General features: G+C 41.5%; 1 protein-coding gene across 1 annotated transcript; it reads left to right on the forward strand.

Moving 5' to 3' along the window:
- The first annotated feature begins 3,326 nt into the window (after window positions 1-3,326).
- On the forward strand, window positions 3,327-18,964 carry FUCA1 (alpha-L-fucosidase 1). Its single transcript, XM_010957752.3, has 8 exons — window positions 3,327-3,764; window positions 8,894-9,028; window positions 10,881-11,018; window positions 12,775-12,880; window positions 15,238-15,438; window positions 16,572-16,762; window positions 17,880-17,979; window positions 18,205-18,964. Exons 1-8 carry the CDS (start codon window positions 3,376-3,378, stop codon window positions 18,343-18,345), a joined length of 1,401 nt encoding a protein of 466 aa, XP_010956054.2. The 5' UTR covers window positions 3,327-3,375; the 3' UTR covers window positions 18,346-18,964.
- The last annotated feature ends 1,515 nt before the right edge of the window (window positions 18,965-20,479 follow it).

The raw sequence follows: 20,479 nt of genomic DNA on the forward strand, positions 1-20,479 counted from the left end.
TTGGCTATATTCCTTGTGCTGCATAATATATCCTTGTAGCTTATTTATTTTGTACATAGTAGTTTGCACATCTTAACTCCTACCTCTAACTTGCTCCTTCCCCCTTCCCTCTCCCTCCTTCTCTCTCTCCACTGGTAACCACTAGTTTGTTCTCTAAATCTGTGAGTCTGTTTCTGTTTTGTTATATTCATTCATTTGTTTTATTGTTTTTAGATTCTACATATAAGTGATAACATACATTATTTGTGTTTCTGTGTCTGACTTATTTCACTAAGCATAATACTCTCCAGGTCCATCCATGTTGTTGCACAGGCAGGAATTTATTTTTCTATAGCTGAGTAGTATTCCATTATATATATATATATATATATATATATATATATCTCACATCTTCTTTATCTACTTATCTGTTGATGGGCACTTAGGTTGCTTCCATATCTTGACTATTGTCAATAATGTTGCTATGACATTGGGGTTCATGTATCTTTTTGAATTAGTGTTTTCATTTTCTTCAGATATATACCCAGGAGTAGAATCGCTGGATCATATGATAGGTGTATTTTTAGGTTTTTGAGGAAGCTCCATACTGTTTTCCCCAGTGGCTGCACCAATTTACATCCCCATCAACAGTGTATGAGGGTTCCCTTTTTTCTACATCCTTGATGACATTTGTTATTTGTGACTGGTGTGAAGTGACATCTCATTGTCGTTTTGATTTGCAATTCTCTGATAATTAGTGATGTGGATGGAGCATCTTTTCATGTGCTTGTAGGCCATCTTTATGTCTTCCTTGGAAACATGTTTACTCAGGTCTTCTGACCATTTTTTAATCTGATTGTTTTTTTTTTTTTTTTTTTTTGATACTGAGTTGTATGAGCTGTTTATATATTTTGGATTTTAATACCTTATCAGTCACACCCTTTGCAAATATCTTCTCTCTTTGAATATGTTGTCTTTTCATTTTGTTGATGGTTTTCTTTGCTGTGCAAAAGCTTTTAAATTTACTTAGGTCTCATTTGTTTATTTTTGCTTTTGTTTCCTTTGCCTTAGGAGACAGCTCCAAGAAAAATGTTAGTATGATTTATGTCAGAAAGTGTTCTGCCTATGTTTTCTTCTAGGAATTTAATGGTTTCTAGTCTTACATTTAGGTCTTTAATCTTGGTGACTTTTTTTAAGGACACTAGCATTGGATTAAAAGCACACCCTAACCCAGTATGATCTCATCTTAATTTGACAAATTACATCTCCAAAGATTCTACTTCCAAAGAAGGCAACATGCACAGGTTCCGAGTGGACATAAAGTTTGGGAAGACACTCTTCAACCCAGTACAGCCCCCGAGGACAAAGTCCAACCCTCTAATACAGCCCATATCGTGGACTGTGTTAAGTGGGAGTCACTGGCGTATCTGCCCCTACGAGATGAGCTCCATGTTCATCTCTTAGTTCCCAGTGTTCTGTGAAGACCCAACATAGAGTCTTAAGGGGGATGGTCAATATCTGTGGAACTGAACTGCTTCTGAAAAGATTTCAATTGAATTTTGGTAAATTCAATTTTATTGTAACCCCAATACCTATCTTTCTGTAAGGCAAAGAAATGGCATGCTTTTTTAAAGGTGGATTTGGAGCTCCTTAAAGCTGGAACACACCTTTCTTTATTCATTGGTGGGGCCCTTTCTCATCCCAGCAAAGGAAATGCCCAAATGTCTGGCATAAATTGATACTCAGTAAATATTTGTTTAGCAAATATAGTTTAGAAATTGTTGAATTAAATGCACTTCTGCACTTCTGCACTTCATACCCCTCTCCTTTCACAATCACACTCTATTTCTGCTGTAAGTAATGAACTAGAGTTTATGGAGGGAGAGAGCAAGAGGTAAAGGGGACCCTGGATATCACTGAGGACTGCCCTCATTGTTTAGATGAGGAAATGGACCCAGACAGTGGACAAGACTTGCCCAAGGAGACCCAACAAGGTGGTGTCCAATGCAAAAAACCTAGGTTTCCCAACTTCCAGTTTTTCCACTCTGCTGTAACACCTCTCATCTGCCCTGCAGATTTAAGTTTTGGTTGAGGCTAAGGAGAAATGAAGGTCACAATGTCCTATTTTATCTCTCCCAAGATGAGTTCTGTAACATCAAAGACCATTACTCACCCTGATCACTAGAAGATGTGTACAGATTTTTTTAAGTGTCTGTGCTTACTGTTGGAGACAATATTTCAACATAATCTTGCAGAGGAAGAAACAGAAGATAAAATAGCACGAGCTATTGTGTTTCCTTATCACTCCTAGAATGAGGAAGTGCTTGCTTCTGTCAACACAGACTTTGTTTGACACGCTCTCTTGCACCCTCCTGGGTGCATCTGAGAGCAGCATTTGAGAGACAGTCTCTGCATCTGGGTACTGGTCCCATTTCTGACCCAAACTAGCTGCATGACCTTGGGCAACTCCGATCTTCTCTCTGGGTCTCAGTTTCCTCTTCCATAAAACGGGGAGAGTAAGGAAGGGGATAGTGTCAAGGACCCCCAAAGTCCCTTCCAACTCTGACATGTGGCAGTTCTCTCACTGATGTGTAGAGACCAGCTGTGCCACGAGGGGTTATTAGACCTCTCACACTTGATAGCCTCACCTCCTGTTTGAGCAAGCACAGCATGTACCAATTGTAGTGGAATTTGGTGACGTCCCTGCCAGACAAGGTTCACACAGGTACTCCTTGGGCCCGAGGCTCTCAAGTTGCTCACCTTGTTACTCTTAACATGTTCCTTCGGGGAGGCCTACGCATGAGTCTTGTTTTTCCAACGAGATGTTAAGCTCTTCGAATTGCCTCAGAATCCCAAAGCAAGTTCAATAAACATTAGACGGGCAAAATGGTCACACCTGTTCTTCCTCTTTCAGCGCGCACTTTTCTTCCCACCTCTCCCTTAAAAAGCTTCCTCCCATTATCCTTCCACCCCGTCATTTCTGCCAGTGCTCTTACAATGCCCTTCCATCTGGTATTCCTGCCTCCAGGCTTGCTCTTCTATACTACAGCTCAAAAAGTGTCCTATAGCTCCCAACTGCCAGATGGACCACTCCCAGTTCTATGCTCACACCCGGCCTTCCACACCCACATGATTCAACTCCGCGGTGAAGTCTCTTCTAAAGTTTTCAATCCTGCATCAGCGGAGCGCAGTCAACGCCTCCTTAAGTCTTTCTCCCACTTGAGCGCCAGAGGGCGCTGCAAGAACGGTCCACCCGGTGGGGAAGAGACTCGGTGGCCTAGCAGCCTGGGTTGACCCACCCCTTTTCCTTTCCAGCCAATCATTAGTTAGGGTGGGCGGGGCCGCGTGCGCCCGCACCTACGCATAAAGAGCGGGCGGTGAGGAGTGTAGGCTGAGATGCCGTCTCCCAACATGGGGCCGCGGGGGCTGGTCGCCGAGCTGCTGCTGCTGCTGCTGCTGGTGCTCGGAGCGGCCAAGTCGGGGCCCTCGGCTCCTCTGCGCCGCTACACTCCCGACTGGCCGAGTCTGGACTCCCGGCCGCTGCCGGCCTGGTTCGACGAGGCCAAGTTCGGGGTGTTCGTGCACTGGGGCGTGTTCTCGGTGCCGGCCTGGGGCAGCGAGTGGTTCTGGTGGCACTGGAAGGGCACGAAGGTACCGCAGTACCAGAGCTTCATGAACGAGAACTACCCGCCTGGCTTCAGCTACGGAGACTTCGGGCCGCAGTTCACGGCGCGCTTCTTCCACCCGGACAGCTGGGCAGACCTGTTCAAGGCCGCCGGGGCCAAGTGAGTGCCGCCGCGGGGGCGGGCGGGGCGCCCCTTTCCTGGCTTGGGTCGGACTGGGAGCGCTGGGAGGGGGCTTAAGCAGGTGGGAACCGAGCATGGGGAGGCGAGAAGACCTGCCGGGTTACACAGCTGTCCGACTAACTTCGGGTACCCTGGGTCCTGTGTTTTGCCTCTTGAAGAGTGCAGAATTGAATGTGGCAGGCTGATCATAAGGAGAAGGTGCATCTGGGTGGGAACTAGAAGATAATAAAGGTTTCAGGGAGACAGTGGGCTGGAAAACGGGCAGTGGCGACACCTCTTTATCGAGAGGATTGAGTTAGATGACCCCTGATGTCCCTTCCAGGTCAACAAAACAAACAGGATTCCAGGCTTTTAAGCCAAAGGTAGGTAATCTGATCCTAGTTCAACTGCGAAGTTGAACATGGCATTTCACCTCGCTGAAGCCTCTTTCCACAGATATAGAAGGAGATTATGTTCTTCCTTCAGGATTTGATATCTCCCCAAGGGAAAAGGAGGGAAGGGAGTTCTGCTGCAGAGTATTTGGGCAACAGCACAGATTCTCATTCATCTGCTCTTCTCAACACCTTGCACACAGAGTGCTCAAGAAATGTCTGAATTGTTTGGAGAGCTGTTGGAACTTGTGTGTGAAGGGTTCAGAGAACTGAAAATGTAGAGCACTGGAGTGGGGAAGAGAGAGGCAAGGACTCAGGAGACTGTTGAAGGCTGGGGCCAGTCCTGAAGGATTAATCCTTGAAGGCAAGATGTTGCCAGTGTTAAGTCAAGTCAACCCTCAGCTTCAAGGATGAGTTTGGCTGAGAGGGAAATAGATTGGAGCAGAGTAAGAATGGAGGCAGGTGGCTTTTCCAGCTCCTGGCTTAGGTCAGTCTTCCACCCTTGCCTGTCTCCTTGACTGTCTTCTGGGTTTTCGTTTCTCTTTTACTAAAGAGAAATCGCAACTGATGTTTAGTGCTTGCAATAAAATGTATTGGAACATAGAGCTTGAGTAAACAGAGGAGGAGTTCACTGTCTTCCAGGAGCCTTAGAAGTCCATAATTTTCAAATGAGAAAAATTAAAATATGGGAAACATCCTTTGTCCAGACCTCTTATTTTATGGACAAGATGAGTGGCCCAGAAAGAGGACGGGAACTCATGTCCTAGACTCTAAATCCCATGACTCTTAAATGGAGGGTTCTTTCCACCAGTCCACGGGTCTGCAAACCATGGCCAGAGGATTGGTCCTCTGCTTACTTTCTTGATGTGAGAAGGATTTTTACATTTTAAAAGAGTTGTTTAAAATATATATATACCACAGAGAGGAATGTGGCCCACAAAGCCTGAAATTCTGTGTAACCCTTAAAGTGTGGACTCCCCGCGTCGGCCAGTGATTAAATGATCACGTGTGGGCATCATCTATTTTTCTGCCATAAAACCAAATGAAATGTTGGGTGATTTGGTTGTCATTTCAATACTGGCCTTTTCTCCCCAGCTCTTTTGGCCATTTGTCACTTCTGTAAATGAGAGGCAATTCATACGGGCTTGGTAAAACAAATAGCTTACTTTTCTATCATCTGCTATTTCTAGTAGAAATTTCTTTCTCCTTTAGGGCAAAGGGTTTTGTTTTTGGTTTTTTGGGTTTTTTTTAAAGCTAATCATTAATACCCAGAAGGGTTGAAGAACTGGAGTGCTTAGGTGTACAACTTTCCCCTTACCTACTCCTTCGTTCCCTCTGAGCCTCCTTTTTGGCTAGGGACGAGGGACTGTGACTTCCTCAAATTTGCTTTTATTCCTGGAGCAATACCCAAGAGGAGTCATGACTGCAGCAACTTCCTGGTTGTCACTAATGTAGTCACTCATACAAGTACAGCTGGACAACACAGGTTTGAACTGCATGGGTCCACTTATACGCAGATTTTTTGCCAATAAATATATTGGAAAATTTGGGGGAGATTTGTGACAACTTGAAAAAACTCACAGGTGACTCACATAGCCTAGAAATACCGAAAATTAGGAAAAAGTTAGGTATGTCACAAATGAATAAAATATGCAGATACTAGTCTATTTTATCATTTACTACATGAAATATCTACAAATCTATTATAAAAAGTTAAAATTTATCAAAACTTATGCACACACACTATACATGGTGCATTTGCAGAAATGGAAAGAATCATAAAAATGCAGTATTAAATCATAATGGTGTAAAATTAACTGTAGTATGCACTGTACTACTGTCATAATTTTGTAGCCACCTGTTGCTGTCATGGTGGGCTCAAGTGTTGTGAGCATCCACTTAAAACACCATGTGATGCTAATCATCTTCATGTGAGCACTCATCTTGCCGGTAAATTTTGTATCTCAAGAAAAAGTGATCTCTTGTGGTTCTCACATATTTTTCATCGTATTTAGTGCAATATCATAAACCATGGGACCTATACAAAATGCCTCTGGTGATGCTGGAAGTGCTCCCAAGGAGCAGAGAAAAGTCATGACATTACAAGAAAAAGTTGAATTGTTTCTTATGTATCATAGATTGAAGTCTGCAGCTGTGGTTGCCCACCATTCCAACATGAATGAATCCAGTGTAAGGACCACTGTTGAAAGAAAAAAAAAATTCATGAAGCTGTCACTGCAGCTATGCTAGGAGGTGTGAAAAACCTTGCACTTTTTGCAAAATACCTTTTTATCTTGTATTGAAATGTAGCTTTTACGTGGGTGCAGGGTTGCTCTAAGAAAGGTATACCTAAAGACTCTAATGGGATTCGAGAAAAAGCGAGTCATTGTACAACAACTTACAGCAGAAGTAAGGTGAAAGATCTAAGCCAGAGAATTCATCACCAGCAAAGGATAGTTTGATAATTTCAGAAAGAGGTTTGGCTTTTAAAATATCAAGATAATGGGAGAGGCAGCTTCTACCAACCAAGAGGCAACTGACAAGTTCCCAGATGCCATTAAGAAAATCATTGAGGAGAAAGGATGTCTACGTGAACAGGTTTTTAATACAGATGAAAGTGCCCTATCCTAGGGAGAAAATGCCACAAAGAACATCTATTGGTAAGGAAGAGAAGAAAGCACCAGGATTTAAGGCAGGAAGGGATAGGCTAACTCTACACTTCTGTGCAAATGCAGCTGGGTTTATGATCAGGACTGTCCTTTTCCATAAAGCTGCTAACCCCTGAGCCTTGAAGGGAAAGGATAAACACCAGCTACCTGTCTTTTGGTTGTACAGCAAGAAGGCCTAGACAACGAGAACTCCTTTTCTGGAGTAGTTCTATTGATTCTCTGTCCCTGAAGTCAGGAAGTACCTTTCCAGTAAGGGACTGCTTTTTAAAGTTCTTTTGATATCAGACAATGCCTCTGACCACCCAGAATCCCAAGAGTTCAACACCAAAGGCGTGTGCTTGCCCCCAAATACAACGTCTCTGGATCAGGGGGTCATGAGGACCTTTAAGGCTCATTACAGACAATACTGTATGGAAGGGATTGTCGATGCTGTGGAAGAGAATCCCAACAGAGAGAGCATCATAAAAGTCTGGAAGGATTACACCATTGTAGATGCCATCGTTGTTACAGAAGAAACTGTGGAAAAGCCTAAAAACAACAAATCCCTGCTGGAGAAAGCTGTGTCCAGATATTGTGGATTTATGAAAGAGCCAATCAAGGAAATCACGAGAGAAATGTGGATATGGCGAAAAAAGGTAGGGGGAGGTGAAGCGTTTCAAGACATGAACCTTGGAGAAATTCAAGAGCTAATAGACACCACACTAGAGGAATTAATAGAAGACAACTTGGTGGAGATGAATGCTTCCAAAACCAGCGCTAGACAATGAGGAAGGAGACTCAGAAGCAGCAGTGCCAGAAAACGGATTGACATTAGACAGTCTGATGGAAGGATTCTGATTATTCAAGACCACTTTTGACTTCTTTTCTATGTTGACCCTTCTATGATACCAGCAGTGAAACTAACGCAAACAGTGGAGGGAAGATTGGTATCATACAGAAACATTTTTAGAGAAATGAAAAAAAAAAGTCAGACAGAAATTATGATGTATTTCCATAAATTTACACTGAGTGCCCGCCTCCCCTCCTACCTCCTCCACCTCTGCCTCCCCTGGGGCAGCAAGACCAACCCCTCCCCTTCCTCCTCCTCCTCAGCCCACTCAACGTGAAGACGTTCATGATGATCCACTTGCACTTAATGAATTATAAGTATGCATCGAGCCGTACAGTTAGTAAATGTGTCTGGTGTGTCAGCATCATCACCTAAGTGTTCATTGTGTTCATGTGCGAGACTTGAAGTGGAGAGCCAGTCTGTACATAAGCATAGGGTAAGTGATGTCTAATATAAAACTAACAGTATAGCCATTTTTTTTTACTGTTTTATATCTTTGCTTTCAAAGAATTACATTACCATACAGTATGCCCCTCCCTCTCTCTCTTAGTAAAAATTTTATAATGATTCATTCATTAGTATATAGACTAGGCCACCGAGAAGCAAGCATGCCGATTACACTAGACTGCTATATAAAGCAGTCATGTTGCTGCTGCTTTGTTATCAGTGCATGAATCATTAAATCTGTAAAGAAATATAAATCTATTTTTCACATTGTCTTTTCACTTTTGATGTCTAGTGTTAGTAATACACATGATATCTACTTTGTTTTGTGTCTTTTAAGACAATATTGATGTAAGTACTGACAGACAGATGGTTCACCTGGTAAACACACCACATAAACTTATAGCATCAATAAATATAGTACAGTACTATAAATGTATTTTCTTTTCCTTATGACTTTCTTAGTATTTTCTCTTCTACATTTTTATAAGGATACAGTATATAATACATATAACACACAGAATGTGTATTAATCTTCTGTTTAGGTTATCAGCAAGGCTTCTGGTCAACAGTGGGCTATTAGTAGCTAAGTTTTGGAGGAGTCAAAAGTTGTATGTGGATTTTCTTCTTCACGGGAGGTCAGCGTCCCTAAACCCTGCGTTGTTCAGGGGGTCAACTGTACATTCCCTGCAGTCAAGTTCTCCCAACCATTTTAAAAGCCCAGGTCATGCCAGATAAGTTCACATTCCTGGCCCGCTGCCCGCTTCTTTGCTCACATAGTTTTGATGTCCACAGGTATGTAGTCCTGACAACAAAGCATCACGAAGGCTTCACAAACTGGCCGAGTCCCGTGTCTTGGAACTGGAACTCTCAGGATGTGGGGCCCCATCGTGATTTGGTTGGTGAGTTGGAAGCAGCCGTCCGGAAAAGGTGTGTGTCCACAGACGGTTACTCCATCATCTCTTTTAATCTAGCCATCCAGTGTACCGTGCCTCCTCCCCTCTTGTGTGCTTTCTAAGTCTGCATTTAAGGAGTACCCCGAAGGGCTTCTGGCCTTGAATTGCAGTGTTTGATGCTTGGCAGTTTTCATATGACCAAAAATGACACCATCAGAGAAGTTCATGGCCCTGTCTGGTTAGGTGAAGAGTATCCAGCATAGACCACAGTGCTCCATTTGCGTTCTGCTGAGTATTCTTTCTGGAAAGTCTTCCAACCCAGGGCCTTTTCCAATACCAAATGGAAGCCAGGTCTGGGTCTCTCATCTTTGTGTCCTCCTTAGCTGTCAACACAGAGCTTTGCAGGCATTCAGGGAAGGTTTGGATGAATGGTAGATCAGGAGAGAACTAAAAAGGACAGTTAAAGCAGCAAAAAGTGAGGTAAGGAGCCACTTGGTTGATTCTAATTATTGTTTTCTAATATTTGCTACTTAATAAGGAATAACTTCCTAAAATCAAAGAACTAGGAAGTAGCAGAGGTGGGATTTGAACCCAGGTATTCTGGTTTTGGCCCCTATAGTTCTGGCTGTATTTACCTGTAAGGAGGAAAAGTGGTCTGTGTGTTATGCCCAATCTCAGCTCTGTTGTGATTTGGCAAACTTGATGTCTTACATAAGAGGGAGACTAGCTGCCTGTTTGTATAAATAAAGTTTGATTGGAACACGGTTGAGCCCATATATTTATGCATTGTCTCTGGCTGCTTTCAAGCTACAATTTTAGAGTTGGGATGGAGACCACAAGGTCTGCAAAGCCTCAAATACTAGCCGGCCCATTAAGAAAGTATTTGCTGACTTATGTCACCTGTTAAATACTCAGTTTGCCAATGCTGTACTCTGCTAATTGTCCTGCTGTAAAAACTCTGAGATGTTGATTAGATCTGGACTTTAAGATCCTTGATTTTTACCTTCTTTGCATCTGTTTAGTCCCTGAGTCACATGATGAAGCGCTGAGCTTCAATTCTTTCTGCCTTATCTGTGCCTTTGCAATGTTATCTTCACTTCTTATTTGTATTATAGCATTTCCATAACACTCACTATTCCTAAGTCAAAACAAGCTTTATTGTGTGTGAAATAGTTCACTTTCGCCATGTTTCGTTTTGTTGAGTGTGTTAAGAACTACTAGTAAACCTTACAAGTGAAATGAGAAACCTATATTCATTAATTTCAACTACATAGAAAATGTTGCTAATGATTATTTCTGAGTGATAAGACTTTGGATATTTTATTCTTTATATTTGTCTCTGGTTTCCAATATCTCTTCAATATGTATTCTTTGCCAGAATACACATTATATTCTGACACACACAATATGACAAAATGACAGAGAATTTTTTTTCTAAATAGGACTATATTTATTGAGATAATTGACAAAAGTTTAAATGATGTTTGGTGTTAAGGTATTTATGTATAAAAATAATTTGTTACAGTATCGAAAACACTATAGACCCAATCATTTTGCTTAAGTGAATGATAAGAGATAATTTAAGGAAATGGTTTTGGCTCCTGCATGCCCTGTGGGTGAGTTTCACTGAGATGTAAAAATGCTGCAACTGATTTTTCTTTTTCTTTCTTTTTTTTTGATTTTTTTTGGGGGGGAGAGTGGGTGGGTAATTAGGTTTGTTTATTTTTTTATTTGTTGGAAGTACCGGAGATTGAACCCAGAACCTCATGCATGCTAGGCATGCACCCTACCACTGAGCTATACCTCCCCCCTGCAAATGATTTTTCTAAAAATAAATTAATTTTTCTTTGCCTAATGGTTGTTGCTGTCCTGTTTTTCTATTTAAGGAACATACGCTATGGACTCTACCACTCACTCTTAGAATGGTTCCATCCTCTCTACCTACTTGATAAGAAAAATGGCTTCAAAACACAGCATTTTGTCCATGCAAAAACAATGCCAGAGCTATACGACCTTGTTAACAGGTAAAAGACAGACCTGTTTTGGGCCTTATGACTTTCATCAATGACATCTGAGCTTCTTACAGGATACTGCTAAGTTGAGGGGAAGAGGGAAGGAGTAGGATATGAAAAAAATCTAGAAGACATCAAAATAATAAATGCAGTGGTTGTGTTTAAGACAAAACATATTTTTTCTTGCTACTTTCCAAAACTTCTGAAGTGTGGTCATATTGCCTTTATAAAATGAAACAATCAAACCAACCCTAGGATGGTGGTAAGTCAAAACTTCAGGTCCGTCCTCGTATGCTGTTTTCTTTGCAGGACCCTGGAGAGGGGCAGCATGGTCTAATGGTCCCTGCATAGGATTTGGTGCGGAGCAGACTTGCATTTGAATCCTGGTTCTTGTTAACTTAAAAGCCTGAAACAGGTCACCCTTCTGAGCCTCAGATTCTCACTGGGTAAAGTGGGAATGATAATGCCTTCTGTATAGGGCTCAGAATAATACGTGAACAGTATCTGTCACTATGCCTGGTACAGAATAAAGGTGTTATTATTATCATTATTCTTAAAATGGCCACTTTCACTTTGGGATTTGTCACTAGTCTTCATGTTTTATTCCGAGTTTACCCTTTTTACATCTGGGAGCTTCTGGGGGATGGTGGGCCTTTAAAGATGAAGAGGCAGCCATCTCTGCCTGGACTCTCATTGTAGACCAAAAAACCGAAACCGAAAACGAAAAAAATAAAAAAGCTCTTTGCATGCAGATGACTTCTCTAAGGAAATAGTACAGTTGTAAGAGACCAGCATAGACTTGGAGTCAGACAGAACTAGGTCGGAAATCCACTTCTTTTTCTTACTGATTGTATAGCCTTGACAAGCTACTTAGTCATTCTAGTTCTCAGTTTCTTTACCTGTTTATACATCACAAGGTCATTGTGAGAACTAATGAGGTAATGAGGATAAAGCGCCTCGTACAGTCTCTTGTACACAGTAAAACACGGACTGTCTGTGTTTATCTTGCCTCTTAAACAGGCGGTCTTCTTCCTGGACTCAACCTGCTGTCCTGAGTAGCTGCAGAGTACGCCATAGGATTAGGCGTCAGGCAGATTTGCCTGTTGGTTCCAGCTCCTGTTACAAGCTTTGTCACCGTCCCCTAAAATAAATTGCCCTACTGAGTACCAGGTTCTTGCTCTCTAAAGTGGGAATAATAATGTTTACCTTATAGGTTTAAATACACACATACTCTCATACCTTATAAGGCTCAGAGTAATAATACGTGAAAGATGCAACTGTGGCTCAAGTGAATTTAATAGATTTTTTTATAGTGAAAGCTTTGGGTCCTTGTCCCCAGAAATGCATTTGGCGAAATAGTTCTAGTTCTTCGTACATCTTAAAAGCAGCAACCTTAATCCTGTGGCTCTGGAGCACCACTCCTTTCATTGGAATTAGTTACTGGAAGGAAACCAAATTATATGTGTACTAATTACAACTCTACTTTTTAATTTAAGAAATTACAAAAAAAAAAAAAAAAGACTAGGGGAAATATACCAAAGTGCTGTGTATTAAACAGTGATTGTGTTAGCTAAGGGGTTTGTGTCTGTGTATTGTCATTTTTATGTCCCTTTACTTTTCCACTTTCTCTGCACCGTGATAGTTTCATGGTACTTTTAAAACTTTGAGAAAATGTAATTGTAAATATTTGTTGCAAAGATAGATCAATGAGACTCTTACTGTGAATGGATTCAGATAATAAACTTTGTTCTGACTGCACGTCTCTCAGGTACAAACCTGACCTGATTTGGTCTGATGGAGAGTGGGACTCTCCCGACACTTACTGGAACTCTACAGGTTTTCTCTCTTGGCTCTATAATGACAGCCCAGTCAAGGTATGTGATTGTAAGACTTACCTCTTATTTGTCTGCTATGATAAAAGAAAGTGAGGATCCAAGATCTGAAGTAATAACAATAAAGACAACAGAACAATAATAAATAGTAATATTAACATGGGTGTGATAGGGACCAGGGGACTTAACAAATATTAAATGTTTCTCCTTTAATTCTTCCCTCCCGCCTTCCTTGTAGTATGTACGTTTTCTCTTTTAATTCTTGGTTTTGACAACATGGGTTTAAATCTTGTTAAATTTAAGTAGTAGAATAGAAATGATATGTAGAAGTCCCAAACCACTGTCGAGAAAATGAATTATTAAGCAAACAGACATTGTAAATGAGAAGAACACCCTAAAAATTAATATACAAAACATATACAATTAAGTGGTAGGAATAAAAATGCGAATATCTATGACTTCAGCTACTTTATGTTACATAGTTTAACTCTCAAGGGGAAATTTCATATTCCCTTATATCCAAATTCTTGAGGGAACTTTCCCTACCTCCTCCTCTTCCCCATAATCAACACTGTCACATTGCATAATAGCTGCCCATTTATAGTTTGAATTTCAAAGTACCAGAAGTCTTAATCTTCACTATAGAAAATTTCAAAAATTTTATATATTCTGGATTTGTTGTGGATTTTAAAGAGAAACCTAAGTATAAGACCTGTTTGAACTGAGCTATCTTGGTAGATTCATAAACCTCTAAGGATCTCATTGGGTAAATATTACTAAATTCCGAAACTGGGAAGAAAGAAAAAAGACAAAACCCTATGTGACAAATAGAGACAAATGAAGAGTGGTTGTCTGGGACTCGCCAAACATGTGGGGACTTCCAGTGGTGCGGTATCATGGTTCTCCCCCAGTGGTCCCCACACCGGGGTGGCTCAGATGTGGACCCTTGGGTGGGATGCTGCAGACCCGGTTTGCCCACTCCTGTTCTGAATGTCTTCTCACATGTTAGGAGAGAGAGTTGTCTTGGCGCTTATACTCATGTTGGGAAAGTACTTTTAGGAGAAACAGCCCCCTCTCCTTACTCTCCATTCTCTCTGCAGTCCCCACATGGCTCACTCCCGAGCTCTCTGCAGGTCTTCCCTGAGAGGGCATCTTCCCCGCCACCCTATCCAAAATTGCAGCCTGCCCATGGCACACTGTATCTCTTTCCCTGCTTTCTCTTTCTCTTACCACTTACCTGGTCTAATATATTTCAGATATCATTTACCTTCTTACTGTCTGTCTCTGTCACGAAAATGTCAGCTTCGTGAGGGCAAGAGTTTGGATCTGTTCATTGCTATGTTCCCAGCTCCAAGAAGAGTACTTGGCCCAGTTAGGCACATAATAAGTATTGGTTGGATGTAAACTAAATCTGGTTCCTGACAATTTTTATTCCTTCCTGGAAGAAGTAAGAAACACTCCTGGATCAGTGTTCCCCATTTCTGTTAATCCCAAGTTCTGATGTGATGTCATATTGTAATTGTCCATGTATCTGTCTGCTCAGCTAGTCTCTGCTGGATCTCTGAGGGCAAGAACCCGTGTTTTATTCTCCTTGGATACCCCAGTGTGAGCCTCATAGCAGTATTAAACATTTACATTAAGATATTCCATGTAAGGGTTTCTCAAAGTTCAGCAAAACCTTGAAGGAAGGAAAAGAAGGCTTGATTACTGACTTTTATTTACCTAGGAAAAGGAGGTCAGGGTTATACAGTGGAAAGCATCCTGGGCTGGGTTCAAATACTTGATTCATAGTCCCAGCTTTCCAGGGGAGCGTATAGCTCAGTGGTAAAGTGTATGCCTAGCATTCATGAGGTCCTGGGTTCAATCCCTAGTACCTCCATTAAAAATAAATAAATACACCTAACTACCACCACCACCACCCCCATGCCCTGCTGCCGGGGGGGGAAAAAACACCATAGTCCCAGCTTTCCGAAACTCTGCCTGGGGATGTGACTTCAGGCTAGTCTCCTCCTCTCCATTTCTCCTCTGGTAGACTACGTGGCTTACCAGATGATATCTCTATTACATATTGCTAGACCAGGGTTTCTCATCCTCGGTACTATTAGCATTTGGGGCTGCATATTTCCTGGTTGTGAGGGGACTATCCTATATGTTGTAAGATGTTCAGAAGTACCCCTGGCTTCCACCCAGTAGATGGCAGCAGCACCACCCCAGCTGTGACAACCAAAAACTGTTTCTAGACATTTGCCAAAATTCCCATCCAGGGCCTCCAGTTGAGAACCACTGCTCTCAATCAAATCTGTTCCTTGCTTCCAAATAGACACAATTTTCAAAACTGTATTTCGTAAGGAAGCTAAATGGCTTTACTCCCAATGACCCAGCACTCCTTCCTCCTTTAGGATACAGTAGTAGTAAATGACCGGTGGGGTCAGAATTGTTCCTGTCACCATGGAGGATACTACAACTGTCAAGATAAATTCAAGCCAGAGACCTTGCCAGATCACAAGTGGGAGATGTGCACCTCCATAGATAAGCTCTCCTGGGGCTATCGTCGCAACATGGTGATAACGGATGTTGCAGATGAATCCACAATCATTTCGGTAAGAGCGCATGTGAGGTAGCTATCTGTTAACTGCTATGCCAAACTAACCTTATGACCAAGAGCAGTGGAAGCACTCGGGATGGAAGTGCAGGGTGATAGAACCCTTTTGAACCTCCTCATAAAATCCTGCCTTAAGGAAATAGGTCTAATGACAGAAGAGAGTTTTCCGTACAGAGGTGTTCTTCCCAGGATCATTTTCAGTTGGACAGATGGGTTGTTTCAATTTCTTGCAACCATTAAGGGATAATTAAGTAGATCTGGGGATTTTCTTTAACCATTAGAATGTTTCTGAATGTAATATGGGTTAATGCTTGGAGGGCATTAAGTTATGTATTGTCACAACTACAGAGAATTAACTGCACAGGAAAAAGACCAGAAGGAAACATCAAAGGTTAATGATGTGGTGTCTTTAGGGTACTGTAACAAATTGTCACACACACACACACACACACACCCCCTACACCAGAAATCCTGAAGAATATATCTCTTTACAGCATGTTTTCCCGAAGGGGAAGCAAGTACACGTATATAACCTATCACATGCAGAGTGTCTCGAAATTCTTCTGGTCTCTTCCATCTCCCCAGAGTCTCCAGAGTACCTGCTTGAAATCTCTCCTCTCGGATCCCCGTATTCTCTCTGTATGGCTCCATGGGAGTCCTTTGGGGCCAGGTGCTTTATTTTCGGCTCCCCTGCTCACACTTGGTGCTTCTAACACACAACCTTCCCACCGCATATGGCACCGCAGGAGGTACAGTGTCACAGGGAAGTGCCCGTGAGCACTCCCTGGAATTGAAGTTAATGTATTTCTCCATCTTGTAGCAGAATTTTTCAATTTTCTCATATTAGCCTATTCTGCTTTTATCATGACAAAAATATATAATATTTTCAGGGGGAAGGGTGCAGCTCAGTGGTAGAGTACATGCTTAGCATGCATGAGGTCCTGGGTTTAATCCCCAGTACTTCCATTAAAAAAAAAAAAACATACTATTTTCAAAAGAGTAAAGGATATTTGCAAAGCAGAGGGAGAATGTACCCTAGATTCTTTTTCTTCTCTTCATACCTGTGTGTTCTAAGCATTCTGCTAGGCCTGGCATTCAGAGCTAGGATTCCTTTGTTTTTGCTCTCTCTAGGAACTGGTTCAGACAGTAAGTTTGGGAGGCAACTATCTTCTCAACATCGGACCAACTAAAGATGGACTGATTGTTCCCATTTTCCAAGAAAGGCTGCTTGCTGTTGGGAAGTGGCTGAGCGTCAGTGGGGAGGCTATCTACGCCTCCAAACCATGGAGGGTACAATTTGAAAAGAACACGACAACTGTATGGTGAGTCTAGTCTTCCGTTGTGTGCAGCAACGGGACTGTGGCCACTGCCGAGCTGGCATCTCCTTGGATCCACCATGGTACCAGCCAGGCTGGAAGTCGTCTTGCAAAAACCCAAAAGCTGTTCTCTTGCTGTTGAATGTGTGCCCTGATTTATGTTTTAGGCCACCAGGATATCTTTGACTAGTGAGGGAAGGTGGTAGGCTTGGTGAAAAATGAAGAGGCTACAAAGCGTCAATCAATTTGCTTGACACTGTTGCCCAGCCCCCTAAAAAGAATAACAGCTGATATTTGTACAGTACCTACAATGTACAAGGGTCTGTTCTAAATCCCCTCGACAATCCCACCATATTGATACTGTCATTATCCCCATGTTAGAAGTGAGAAAGCAGCTCAGGGCAGTAATATCACTTGCCTAAAATCACAAAGCTACTAAGTGGAGAAGTCGTGATTCATACTTGCAATTGTGGATCTAGTTATTTGACCTTGGGCTTCAGTTTTTTTCAACTGCAAAATGGGATGATGACATCTGACTTCCAAGAGTGGCTGTGAGGGTTAAATGAGATAATGTATGTCGAGTACCCTGCAGAGTGCCAGGCACATACTAACTGTCCACCGAAAGACCTCTGCAAGTGTTATACCATAGGGTGGGGGTCTTTGGATCAGGGGAAACACATTCACCCCTCTGTTTTGGATGAGTTTTTATGTCATGATTTTTCACCCTCTTCTCTAAGCATTGTGAAATCTTAGAACAACAAATTTGTCTTCATTGCACACCTTGCCCATGTTATATCATTGGCTGTTCTCATATGCATCTGGAGTTGAACAAAATTTGAATAATGACACAAAATGACTTCAGTGTGAAATAACTAAGAGTTTAAATTTTTTAAAGAAAACTTAGAACCCAATAGACAGATAAAAATGAAATATATTGCCAGAAAGAGGGTCTTCTGGGGCTGCTTTTTTTTCCTACAGACTTTAACTGGTATTGAGTGCTTCCTAGTAGCAGTGACGGACTGAAGGTCTTGGAATTGGTAGATAACTGAAGGGGGAATGTGTAAGGTTATGTGTCAGGGTAACAAGCCAGGTATCTTTGACAATGATGTTTCTTTTTCCCCAGGTATACCTCAAAAGGATCAGCTGTTTATGCCATCTTCCTGTCCTGGCCAAAACATGGAATCTTAAGCCTTAAATCCCCCAAAAGTAGTTCGACTACACAGGTAAAGAGCCTCATTCAGTCCCGTCAGAGATGAAACTTTTCCTGAAGGAATTGGCAGGCCTTCTCTAATGCTTCTTTCCTTCCCCAGGTTTCTCCCATATTTATTCCCCTTTTAGACTGTCGTCCCTGCCCTGGCCCAGCGTGGTTCTTTCCCACCATTTTCAGGCCATATTTTGTACTCCTTAATACATCAGTGTTTTTTCCATTCCCTTTTTACTTCCTGCAGGTAACAATGCTGGGAGTCCAAAACAATCTGAAGTGGTCCAAGGATCCAGATGAAAGTCTCCTTGTGTACCTGCCACAGCTGCCACCCTCTTCTCTTCCAGTTCAGTTTGCTTGGACACTAAAACTGACAGGAGTGAAGTGATCGTTGGAGTTCAAGAGGAAAGGGACCCTGCCTACACTTTGATTTTCCTCTTACCACACCATAATTGTACTAAACTATTCTTCTCTACTCAGAGATGGCTTTTCCCACACATTTTAATAAAAAGAACTGAATGCACTACACTGATGTCTCACAGGATCAAAGATCTGAGATCCATTGCTAGCATACCCCTCTCTAATCAACAGAAGAAGTTAAGCTCTGAATTCATCCATACCTAACTTTGGCAATTGTCTACAATGGAAAGTTTCCTCCATTCTGTGTTTGATAACCTGCTTGCTTACTAAAATGATTTCAGATCAAGAGTAAGCCAAAGTCGCCCTGTTGCCTCGGGGAGGAGGTGAAAAGAATTGTCAGCCTCCACGACATACTATTTATTTCACATCAATTTTCCCACCTCCACCCAGGAACTGGTGAGCCTGGAGAGGAAAGAAAAAGCTATCTAGGTTGCTAATGGTCAGCTTATGTTTCCAGAGCAAACTAAGAGTTCTGAAATTCAGTCTTTTTACAGTGATACTATGAAGAAAATGACTGTGATTCTGCCCTGCTTTGTTAAATATGATCAAGTAAATAAATTTGTATGTCAAATCATTTCTACCAAAAAGCATGTTGTAGCTTTCTTCTTCCAGTTTCTATATGGACTGCTTATAGCCTTATGTTTCTGTTAAAAATAAAAGGGCTGTGGGGGGACCTGCCAAGTCTCCTTAATGCAGAGCAAAGAAAGTAATTCTTTTGTTTTTTCTGCTCCTTGCTTCATTCTTTTGTATTGACTACCAGTTCAGCCTCTTTAATTGTTATAGATTTAATCAAATGTTCTATTTCTTTATTTACTAGATATATTTAGAAGTCTTTACTCAACACTTACAGAAAATTTGTTTCTCTCAAGCACATATGAAACATCTACAAATGCAATAACCAAAGAAACAATATCATACAAATTACATAATATGTCTAAAATATAATTAAAGGACCATAAAAACTTGGAGGAAAAAACCTCGATATGTTTGGAAATTTTAAAACAGGTTTCTAAATATTTATTGATCAAAGAAGTTATTATACAGGGAATTATAAAATACTTAGAATGATAATGAAAACACTATGCATTGAAACTTATGAAATGTAGCTTAAAAATAAAGTCTTTAGAGAGGATTCTGGGAAGTGAGCAGAGAGGAAGCACCAAGAATCTGTCTCCTCACCTGGACAACAATTGCACTGGCAGAATCTGTCTGATGTAACTATTTTGAAACCCTGGAGTCTACCTAAGGCTTGCAACTTCCAGAGGAAGACTTGGATGGTAAGTTATGGATAATTCTGGTCAATTTCAGCTAGCTATCCCTCATCCCTAGTCATGGAATAGGCAGCTGTGCACGTGTTCCTGGAGCAACTTGCATACAGCTTGTGAGAGCCAAGGTGAGCAAAGGACCCTATCCTCCAAAACCCCGTAGGGATTTGTGCTCTGATTACTGATTGTTGCTTTTGACCACAGAGGTACAGACAGAGAAGAGATGGGGGCAAGCCATTGTTGCTGCCCTATCCTGTTGTTGTGAGTCCCTCCTCCAGCTAAAGTGACTTCCAGAGGATTCAAAGAGTTGATGCCCTTTTTTCCCCTTTCAATTTTCTTTTTTCCTCCCTTTTGGGAGCTAGACATTAAAGATTAAGAAATTTAAGAACAACTGTATATATGGAGAAAATTAGAAAATGACTATACATGCCCAGGGAAAGAGTCAGAAAAGTCCTGAGAAGACCTTAATTTTACATCTCTGGCTTATCCCTGGCACAGAGACATCCTACAACAATCAAAAGGGGGGGGGGGAGCAATGAACAAAAACAGTAACAAAAAATAGCAAACCCTGGAGAAGGGTGAGAATCTGAATTCCAGAGTTGCCACATTATTAGATTCAAATGTCCAGTTTTCAATAACAACAACAACAATGACAAAAATTACAAAACATACAAAGAAACATGAAAGTATGGTCCATTCAAAAGAAAAAAGTCCCTGGAAAAAAGAATCTGTCCCTGGAAAAGTCTTAATGGCAGATATACTAGACAAAGACTTTAAGACAATTCTTTTTAAAATGTTCAAATAACTAAAGGAAGATATGGAGAAAGTCAAGAAAAT

The sequence above is a fragment of the Camelus bactrianus genome, chromosome 13 (genome assembly GCF_048773025.1).
Source record: "Camelus bactrianus isolate YW-2024 breed Bactrian camel chromosome 13, ASM4877302v1, whole genome shotgun sequence".
In the NCBI taxonomy this organism is placed as follows: domain Eukaryota; kingdom Metazoa; phylum Chordata; class Mammalia; order Artiodactyla; family Camelidae; genus Camelus; species Camelus bactrianus.

Coding starts and splice junctions, on each gene's coding strand:
- FUCA1 (XM_010957752.3), top strand. CDS start 3,376: ATGCCGTCTCCCAACATGGGGCCGCGGGGGCTGGTCGCCGAGCTGCTG. Junction 3,765..8,893: donor TTCAAGGCCGCCGGGGCCAA/GTGAGTGCCGCC, acceptor TGATGTCCACAG/GTATGTAGTCCTGACAACAA. Junction 11,019..12,774: donor CTATACGACCTTGTTAACAG/GTAAAAGACAGA, acceptor CACGTCTCTCAG/GTACAAACCTGACCTGATTT.